Here is an 11,426-nt window from a genome sequence, read left to right on the forward strand (position 1 = left end):
TTAAACTCGAGGTTAGCCTTGAAACACTTCGAGTTTAAAGCCTCTCCACGAAAATGAGCTTCTCCAGAAATGAAAAACTCGAGGAATGAATGATCTCGTAGAGTATTTCTTCCTTCCTCGAGTTAGTTCATATCTGAGAAGCTCAAACTCGATGTAAGGCTTGAAACTCTTCGAGTTTTATGCCTTACCTCGAGTTCAAATGTCTACATAGTTAACGTAACTCGAGAAAATGCTTGAACTTCGCCGAGTATTTGGCATGTTTACGAGTTATGCTTCTGAGATACGAATATCTCTACTATTTTGGTTAAAATAGTTTATTTCTAATTATATAAAACTTTTATTATTGATAGTATGATATGTACCTTTAAAACCTTTATGTGTTGGCTTTATTATAATAGGGTCGAAGCACTGTAAATATTAATAATCGCAAGAAAGTGACCTTTTCTCACACTTCGGGATCAAAGTCTTATTGCCAACGTTTGTATGAAATGGTAAATATGAGTTTATATGTAATCTGTTTTTGATTTTGTATTTAAATTCTTTATCATTTAGTTTTTAATCAATTGTATGAACGTTATAGGAAACATCTGAAGTCATTGATGAAGAGCCACCTGAAATGAGGCTCTACAGTTAAGCACACCGTAAAAAAGACGACTCATGGATTGACCCACAAGCTGGAGATAAATACTTAAGTTATTTTTTATATATATAGTTATCTAAACACAATTTTATAAAGTGTTATTAAAGCATATTTCTATTCTTAGGAACAAATGGAAGCTATTCGCTCAAAAGCACTCGAGGAAGGCGTTGCAATTGATGGGAGGAAAATTCTACAAAAGGTTTTGGATATACCGAAGTCTGGTTATGCTCGTGGACTCGGATATGGAGCCAAACGGATAACAGCTAAAGAATCAGAGTTTGAAGCTCGTTTACAAGCTGAGAAGTTTGAGACTGAAAAGCAAGTTAAAGAACTAAATGACCAAATTCAAAATCAACAGGTGAAAATTGACAACATTTCTCAATCATATAGGAAACTCAAGCATCTTGTTCAACAAATGTTGAATGCAAAAGATGATGAGGAAATATCTATTGATGGCGACGAAACATGTATCGATGGCTGCGAAAAATCTCTTGATGACGAACCATCTAATGATTGGTATGTGACGGCTTTCTTAAATATATTTTTTAATTCGTTACGCTTTTAATTTTTTTTTTTATAATTTGAAAATTATTCACTTAATTATGTCAGTTTGAAAATAAAAGTGTATATAATAAACGTATTTTTTTTCTTGCAGATTGGAATTGAATGAAAGAAGATGGACGTCTCCTATATCAAAAGTTAGGCTTAATTTAGTTTCTTTTCTTTATAGCAAATAGTTTACATGTTTGCATACGATCGGTTATTTTAGTGTTATTAAAGACTTAATCATTGATAATTTTATGTAATATTTGAATTGATTTTGTTTTTTATTCATTGATTTTAGCAACAAATTACCGTATTCAATTATTTTAGTATCGATAAAAATGGAAATAATAATTTGTTATGACAAATTAATTTTGTTACAGCTAACTAATAATAATGACAATTAATTTCGTTACGTAATGATAAATTACTTCTTGTGATAAATTAAATTTGTCACCGTTAACAACTTATAATGACAATTAATTTCGTCACGTTATGATATATTATTTGTTGTGATAAATTAAATTTGTCACCGATGACAAACTATAATGACAATTAATTTCGTCACATTATGATAAATTACTTGTTGTGATAAATTATTTTTGTCACAGCTAACTAATTATAATGACAAGTAATTTCGTCACGTTATGATAACTTACTTGTTGTGATAAATTAAAATTTGTCACCGTTGACAAATTATAATGACAATTAATTTCGTCACGTTATGATAAATTACTTATTTTGATAAATTAAATTTGTCACTGTTGACAAATTATAATGACAATTAATTTTGTCACATTATCATTAAATTATGTGTTGTGATAAATTAAATTTATCACAACTAACTAATTATTATGACAATTAATTTCGTCACATTATGTTAAATTACTTCTTATGATAAATTAAATTTATCACAACTAACTAATTATAATGACAATTAATCTCGTCACATTATGTTAAATTACTTATTGTGATAAATTAAATTTATCACAACTAATTAATTATTATGGCAATCAATTTCGTCACTTTATGATTGATTACTTATGATAAATATTTTTTTGTCACTTCACAATCTTTTTGTCACTAATAACTCGGCGTATGTGGTGACAAGTGTATATTAATTGTGATAAATATGGTTTTGTCACCATATAATCTTTTTGTCAGTAATAACTCGGTGTATGTAGTAACAAATTTATATGAATTGTGATAAATATTTTTTTGTCACGTTATTAGCGTTTTGTCACTAGAAGTCGATGTATATTACGACAAATTTTGACAACATTGGATTACTTGTGATATACATTTTCGTCACAATAAATATGAATGTGACAAAACAATTTTATCACAATAGAAAATTTATGGTGACAAACTATAAAATGGACTTATTGTGACTTGTTTGTTGTGACCAACAAAATTTGTCACAAAGTAGTCACAATAACGTTGTTGTGACAAATTTTGGGCTTAACATGATAAATTTTATTCGTCACAAGAAGCCAAATTTTTTGTAGTGACTCTCTAGAATTATGGTCCGTTTTAATAATTATTTATATATTTTTAGACTCGTCGACTGTTCGTGCTTCTGAGGCGAGCCATGATTAGGTTGCTTGCCAGTTATCACAGGGATAGCAACCAGTGAGTTTATATTTACTATTTACCGCTATATTAGGTAAATTGTTATTTTACTATATATATATTGTATACGCATATTTCAAAATGTTTTTTCATTATGGCTCTTAGTCGGAACATGCTACCTGATGGGCATCATTAGGACTGCGTGCGTACCAGTATTGATCTGGTAAGATAAATTATGATTTGGGGTAACTCGGTGGTACCCTAACTCTCGGGACCTAGTAGAGTAACTCGGTGTATCTCAGCTCTCGGGTCTTTAATTATGGATTAAGTGCTATCAGTGGTAACTCGGTGTAACTCAGCTCTCGGGACCAGGCATTTTTGATTAAAGTATACAAATTATATATTTGTGGTTTAGGAATTCCAACTATTAATCGTAATGATGATATAAAATGTTTTAACTGTTTTAAAGGTTTTCCACTTAATAAATGTAAATAGTGGTATGAAATTATCTCAGTATATCTGACCCTGTTGTTATCCCTATTTTCTAGGTTTATGATTTTGAGTGAGTCAGCCGGTCTCTGATTCTTTATTTTTCCTTGGAGGTTTTTATTTCTTTTAATAAAGCTGTCAAACTGATTTCATTCTTTGATCGCAGTAGATATTAGAAGTCTTTATTAGTCTACTTTATTGTCGGATTGGTATGACTGGTTTTATTATTGTTTGACATTATATTATTAACTCTGGATTTATTATTATGCCATGTTTGGAGACTCGAAATTGATCGAGCGTTTATTTATTCAATAATTGATATTATGAATTGCTAGAATTAGGTTGGAGTCCTGGTTTCTCCCAAGTAGTGGTTTTCTTGCAGGTTTATGTGTTTGTTTTTCCGTAAGGCTAGTTACAGGTTTTGGTACTACATTATTCATACCCTAGCGTCGGTCGCGATCCATGAAATTGGGTCGTAACACGTTTTGAGCTGAGATTAATTATAATTTAAGGAAAAGTGATTTAACAAATTAATTATCATTTTATCTCGATAATTAATTTATTTTAGAAAATTTGGATAGCCAATTTAACAACATTCGGAAAATGTTATTTAACGTACGAAAAATATTATCGTATCTTCATTTCATTTGAAGATAGAAAATTAAAACCCTGCTCGCTTGGCTGTTTTTGGGGCTGTTCCGCAGTCCCCAAAGCAGCCTAGGGAAGGGAGTTTGGGTACATGTTTTGACCTCCTACGCATACCGGATGAAGTTCGAACCTAAACGGAAGTTTTAGATGGTGTTGTAGACAATAAGAATATTCAATTTATTTAGTAATCGAACTGTTTTAAGTAAGAGTTTGATAGACCGAAGTTGGCTAAAAAAGCGGTTTTTGAAAAGTTGAGTTTAACTAGGAATTTCGTTAGGTCGATAATTTATCAGTTATTCGGACAATGTTTTGAGCTTAGATTAATTATAATCAAAGGCAAAAGTGATTTAATAAATTAATTATCGTTTTATCCCGATAATTAATTTATTTTAGCTAATTCGAATAGCTAATTAAATAACATTCGGAAAATGTTATTTAACGAACAAAAAATGTTATCGTATCTTCATTTCATTTGAAGATAGAAAATTAAAACCTTGCACGCTTGGCTGTTTTTGTGACTGTTATGCAGTCCCCAAAACAGCTTAGGAAAGGAAGTTTAGGTGCGTTTTTTAACTCCCTACGCGTATCAGATGAAGTTCAAAACTAAACGGAAGTTTTTGACGGTGTTGCAGAAAATAAGAATGTTCAATTTGTTTAGTAACCAGACTGTTTTGAGTTAGCGTTTTGATAGCCCGAAGTTGGCTGGAAAAGCGGTTTTTGAAAAGTTGAGTTTAACTAGGAATTCTGTTAACTCGATAATTTATTGGTTATTCGGACAACGTTTTGAGCTGAGCTTAATTATAATCATAAAAAAAGAGATTTAATAAATTAATTATAATTAAATCCTGATAATTAATTTATTTTAACTAATTTGGATAGTCAATTAAAAAACATTCGGAAAATATGATTTAACGTATGAAAAATATTATCGTATCTTCATTTCATTTGAAGACAGAAAATTAAACCCTTGCTCGTTTGGCTATTTTTGGGGCTGTTCTGTAGTCCCCAAAATAGCCGAGGGAAGGGAGTTTGGGTGCGTTTTTTTAACCCCTACACATACCGAATGAAATTCGAACGTAAACAAAAGTTTTAAACGGTGTTGCAGATAATAAGAATGTTCAATTTGTTTGGTCATCAAACTGTTTTAAGTAAGTGTTTTGATAGTTCGAAGTTTGCTAGAAAAGTGGTTTTTGAAAAGTTGAGTTTAACTAGAAATTCGGACAACATTTTGAGTTGAGGTTAATTATAATCATATGAAAGTGATTTAATAAATTAATAAATTATCATTTTATCCTGATAATTAATTTATTTTAGCTAATTAAATAACATTCAGAAAGTATTATTTAACATAAGGAAAATGTTATCATATCTTCATTTCATTTGAAGACAGAAAATTAAAACCCTGCTGGCTTGGCTGTTTTTGGGGCTGTTCTGCAGTCTTCAAAACAGCTCAGGGAAGGGAGTTTGGGCGCGTTTTTTGACCCCCACGCGTACCAAATAAAGTTCGAACCTAAACGGAAGTTTTAGAAGGTGATGCACACATTAAGAATGTTCATTTTTTTTGGTAATCATACTATTTTAAGTAAGCGTTTTTATAGCCCGAAGTTGGCTTGAAAAGCGGTTTTTGAAAAGTTGAGTTTAACTAGTAATTTTGTTAGCTCGATAATTTATCGGTTATTCAGAAAACGTTTTGAGTGGAGATTAATTATGATCATAGGAAAAGTGATTTAATAAATAAATTAATTATCATTTTATCCGATAATTAATTTATTTTAGCTAATTTGGATAGCTAATAAACTAACATCCAGAAAATGTTATTTAACGTACAGATAAATTAAGGAGCTTCAATCTCGGATAGTAATCTATGGCCATAGCATGTTGTGTTGGAGTAGCTTCAATTTCGGCTAGTAATCCCTTTTGGTTATCCGGTGCCTTCTTGAGTCGACTCGGAAAAGGAACTTTTGGTACATAAGGAGGTGGTGGTCTAATATAAGGAGCTTCAATCTCAATTACCACATCCTCACTAGCACTTAACTCACTATAACTTGGCTCATCCTCAACCACCATAGGTCTCTTGCCATGAGGGTCGTCAAGAGCTTTTCCGCTTCTAAGATTAATGTCCTTGAATTGCTCTCTGTGATTAGACTCGGTTGTAGTTGATACGCTACATTGTGCTCCACTTTGCATAAAAAGTGCCATTTGAGCAATTTGAGCCTCCATGCGACGACTAGTGGCGACGTAAAATTCCTCACTTTGTCTCGCCTCGAGCTCTCTTTGCTTGCTATTAAGTTCCATTCAATCCAACTTCTCCAAGATCTTATCAAGCATACTATCCTCATAAAAAAATTCATTTTGTTGAAAGTCATGGGATTGTTGTGATTTATTTTCAAAATTAGAGTTGAAATCCCATTGGTTTTGATGTGGGTGATGACTTGAATTGAATTTCAAGTTTTTATTGAAGTTCTCCCAATTGTTGTTCCAACCAAAGTTTGATTGGTTGTTCCACCCTAGATCATACATGTCGGAATAAAGGTCACTATCTTGCCATTGATCACCCACATAATTGGCATGATCATTCCAATCTGTATAGAGTTCAGGACACATACCTCCAATATGAGCAAAATCCCCACAAATTTCACAATTAGAATCCCATGTCATTGCTCATGTCTAAACAGATTCACCATAAAATCAATATCTGTAGATAAACCAACAAAAGCACAAATTTACTGCACAACCAAAAATAATAATACCACATGTAAAATCCAATAAAAATAAAAGAAATAAATAAACTAAATAAAAATAAATGCTAACACACCCAAGAATTCTTGACTCTTAATCTATTAAATACGCAATTGTCCCCGACAACGGCGCCAAAAACTTGTTGATGCTAAACCGCAAGTGACGGTATCGCGCAAGTAATATAATCCAGAAGCACGAATATCGATCCCACAGAGACAATGGACTTAATGACTAATTTTAAGAATTCTTTTGACCGGTTAGTTGCGAAAATGATTTGAGAATTTGTGACCAAAATAATTAAAAGAAACCAAGTAACAAATAAATTAAAATAATTAAAATTAATAAAGTTAAAATGATTTAAAGACTAATATTTGGAAATAATAAGAGTAACAGGTTCAAGGGTTGATAATTCCGAATAAGAATATAAAATCATGAACAATGAATATATTGGTGATTATCTAGAATCGAGCTATTCTAAAATATCAAATCCCGCTCTCTCGAGTCTCAAAGACCGAAATGATCACAACTCAGTTGTATTGCCAAATTATAGTTCAGGCTAGTCTAAAGCACCTATAGCTCTCTCTCGAATTACTATAAATAAAAATAAGTAAATAACCAATTAATAATCAAATTACTCACTCTCGTGTTATAATGAAGCTAGTCAAATGATTAAATGATATTTATTAAGAAAACCCTTAAGAACACGAATTCATTAACTCACTCTCGTGTTATTAATTCATACGTTGTTGATCAACTGATCTATTTTAACTAAGCTCTCTCGAGTCAGAATTAAAACATAGGGCATTGAATGAATTGATCAAATACATTCAAGCATGAAGAATATTAATCAGCACCAAATTTTAACACCTATTAATTAATCGATAATTAACTCGCTCTCGCGTTATTAAAAACCTATTAACCAACTAAATTGTGATTATGAAGCAAACTCAAGATTACTTAAATTCCAACCCACTTTCGTGGCGTTGTCCTTTAAGTTTCCGATTACTTATGTATATTTAACTAATAATTTCTCAATTAGTTAACTAAACATGCAACATGAATCAATTTCTCAATTTAATCCAAGCATTAAGTTCAATAATCGAAACACGATAAATCACCAATATATTCAAAGTCAGTCAATTATATAATTAAACGCTCATATCAACCCTCGAACGAAAAGTTTAGTTACCCATTGTCATATGTATTATAACAATGGATAAGTTACACCTTGAGTACATAAGAGATAGAAGATAGAAATAATTTATACTAAAAGTCTAACTACTATATGTCTAAGTCTAAGTGACTAACTATTTTTGTACATGTTTTTCTTTACACAAATGAGGTCTATTTATAGAGCCACTAGGAGTGGAGTTCAAGCCAAAGATATCATCCTTCCATATAGAGCTTGAGTGATGATCAAGTTGAACATATCTTCTTTCCTTTAAGGGTGGAGTAATGATCAAATCCTTCCATAATCGTCTTGAGTGGATCAATCTTGACTTATCTTGTTTCCAAAAAAGCATATCTTCTTCCCTTAATGAGCTTCTAACTTATTGTCAAAGCTCATTTCTATGGGTGTAAGTCAAGGAAGATCACTTTTTGAGTGTGAATCAAGCTTGTGTCGCTTATGGAAGGTCTATGAGTGCTCACCAAGGCCCCGCACTTCCCAAAACTGTCAAAAATGGAATTTCCAGGTCCTCAGCCGGCCTTTGGCCGGCTTGGAGGTTGTGGGCTGGCTTCGGGCCGGCCGAAGGGCTGTTCCACCCAAATCCTCTGACTTTTGCCGATTCGCTTTTTGGTTCGCAAGTGTTCTGTTTTGGAGGCCGATTTCGAGCCGGTTCAAGTCCTAATTTTGCCTTTGTTTCTTCATGAATGTTGTAGATATATCTCTTAGCTTTCCATGACATGTTTAATCACATGATTTGGATATTTATAGCTCCAGATATGATCCAAATACGGAGATTTGTCCGGATTTTCAACTTTTCGATCTAAACTTTCAGCGACTGATTTAGCGACTATTTTGCTTGCACTTAGACTTGATTTTTCATTCTTCTTCTTCTTCATGGAACTGATAGAATCACTCCTCCTTGGCTTTGACTTTATTTAAGCTCTATTTATTCAATTAGACTCCAAAAATGCTATGCATTTACATTTTATATTAAAAATACAAAACAAGTAAAAATAACTATATAAGCTTCTATTTTACGCAATAAAGCACTAAAATATAGCGAATAATGATATGTAAACTACGTAAAATATAATCTTATCAACAAACAGCAAGAAATTACCCTTCCAAATAGGAGAAAGACAAAGGGAAACATCCGGATCAAGCTCAAACCAAAACGAAATACCACAACTAGCAGAAACAACTGAAAACCATAGCGAATCATCACGAGGCACATTCATCATCTTCCAAATCCATTTGAATAACAAATAACGATTTTTCAAATGAAGAGGAACAATATTAAGGCAACCGTCATTAAAAGGATAGAAAACGTCTCGCCCAGGTCATATTACCGAAGTAATTGCCAACAACAGCACCATTCTAAAGAAATTTACGCATAAATTTCTCTAGGTAGCTAATCACTGAAGGAGGAGCACAAAATGAGCACATGTAATATACCGGTAAGCTACTCAATACGGACTTAATAAGAACCAATCGACCTGTAGGCGACAACAGACTTCCCCTCCAAGAAGAAAGCTGGGTTGAAAATGAATGAATTATCGGATCCCATTGCTCCACATTCAATTTTTTAATAGACAAAGGCAATCCTAAATAAGTAATAGGAAAATGCTCTATTTTACAAGATAGAATATCAGCCGCCAAACTCATAGAATAATCGTCCATATTGATACCTGTAATAGATGACTTATGGAAATTAATTTCCAAACCAGAAATCAATTCGAAACAGTGCAAAATACGCCTCAAATTCCTTACTTTTTCCAAATCATTAAGAATGAAAACCAAAGTATCGTCTGCAAACTGTAAAAGCAAAACCGGGTTAGTGTACCCCTCAATTTGAATCCCATCAATAAAACCTCTAGAGATAGCTTTCGAAAAAAGTAGCACGCAGACCCTCAATTGCTATAACAAAGAGAATAGGCGATATTGGATCACCTTGTGGCACACCTTTCTCCAAAAAAAATTTTCAACAGGAGAACCATTAACCAACACAGCCAACTGAGAAGAACTGAAAAGAGAGGAAATCCAATTAATCCAAGAACCGTCAAAATTCATTCGCTTAAGCCTAGAAATAATAAAGGACCAAGAAACTGAATCAAAAGCTTTTTTGAAATCCAGTTTAATCATGTAAACCTTCTCCCCACGAGAATGAACCAGATGAATTATTTCTGAAGCGATTATATGGCAATCATGAATGTTTCTCCCTTTAACAAACCCAAACTAACATTCTGAAATAATCGAGGGGAGAGCAGGAGCAAGTCTGTCTGCTAGCACCTTCGAAACCCACTTCCTTATACCATTACCCAAACTAATTGGTCGAAAATCAACAATAGCAGAAGATCCTTTAATTTAGGCAACAGAACCAAAAAAGCGGTATTTAATCCGACTGGAAAGTAGCCTGAATTGTAGAAAATGGAAAAATGATCCAAAATGTCTCCTTTCAAAATCTTCCAAGCTCGCTTTTAGAAAAAGAAATTAAAACCGCGAGGGCCCGGGGATTTATTATCATCGAAGCTCGAAAGAGCTAAGAAAATGTCTGATTCCAAAAAGGGAGAAGTAAGATAATTAGCCTGCTCATCCGATAGATTTCCAATTGGCAGATGTAAGAGAGAAAAAGGTGGGCTGTGCTTCTTTTGCTTGATACATTCTTATAGAAAGAAAGAACATGCTTCTTAATATCATCCGGATCCGAGTAAAGAACATTATTAACCCAAATTTCTGAGATAAGATTAGATCTAGACCGAATAGAGGCTATCGAATGATAATACTTTGTATTCCTTTCCCCAAACTGATTCCAGTTTAATCTAGATTTCTAAAGCCACAATGAATCAAGTTGCCGCGATACCTTATCAAATTCAACATGAAGAGAAGATAATAATGTCATCTCCGAATCATCCAAAGGCCGAGCATCAGCAGTATAATCCAAATCAGTAATTGATTTCTGGACAACCCCCAGCTTTGAATTCAAGTCCCCAAAATGATTCTTATTCCAAATTTTGATTACCAATCTTAATTCTTTCAACTTAGCAACAAGATTTCTTTTAGCAATAGATTCAGAGATAACAGCCCATGAACTATCAATAAGCGAGAAAAAATGAGGGTGAAACCACCAAGCGTTGATAGACTTAAATGGTTTAGGACCCCAATCCGATATAACTTCTGAACAAAATAAGAGGGGAACATGATCCGAAAACAATCTCGCTAAAGCCTTAAGAGAAAGCTTCGGCCAAATGTCAAGGGAACTATGTGAAACAAAACACCTATCAATTTTCGACCGCGACAATTTGTTATACCAAGTGAAGAAACGCCTTGTAAAGGAACTTCGAACAAAGAAGAAGAATTAATAAAATTCGAGAAATCCTTCATAGAATTTGAAAAACCTGAGCAGTTCAGCCTCTCACACGGATCCATAATTTCATTGAAATCCCCCAACAGAATAAAAAGTTTGTCAGACTCAATTTATGTACTAATATCTTACCAAAAAATTAAACGATCCCTCGGGCAATTACTTGCATAAACCAAAAGCTACCTAATGTTACAAGAGTTCCAGCAAAAATCCATACTAATAAACCTTGAAGAAGTAATCAATCTAGTAGGAGAAATCAATAGTTT

General features: G+C 32.9%; 1 protein-coding gene across 1 annotated transcript; it reads right to left on the minus strand.

Annotated features, from left to right (window-relative positions):
* Positions 1-9,176: 9,176 nt before the first annotated feature.
* Positions 9,177-11,225, minus strand: LOC126687979 (uncharacterized). The gene is made up of 7 exons (XM_050382532.1): positions 11,108-11,225; positions 10,660-10,973; positions 10,459-10,602; positions 10,297-10,384; positions 10,040-10,156; positions 9,762-9,904; positions 9,177-9,716 (listed from the first exon to the last, which is right to left on the minus strand). Exons 1-7 carry the CDS (start codon positions 11,223-11,225, stop codon positions 9,177-9,179), a joined length of 1,464 nt encoding a protein of 487 aa, XP_050238489.1.
* Positions 11,226-11,426: the final 201 nt, after the last annotated feature.

The sequence above is a fragment of the Mercurialis annua genome, linkage group LG6 (assembly GCF_937616625.2).
Source record: "Mercurialis annua linkage group LG6, ddMerAnnu1.2, whole genome shotgun sequence".
Lineage (NCBI taxonomy): Eukaryota > Viridiplantae > Streptophyta > Magnoliopsida > Malpighiales > Euphorbiaceae > Mercurialis > Mercurialis annua.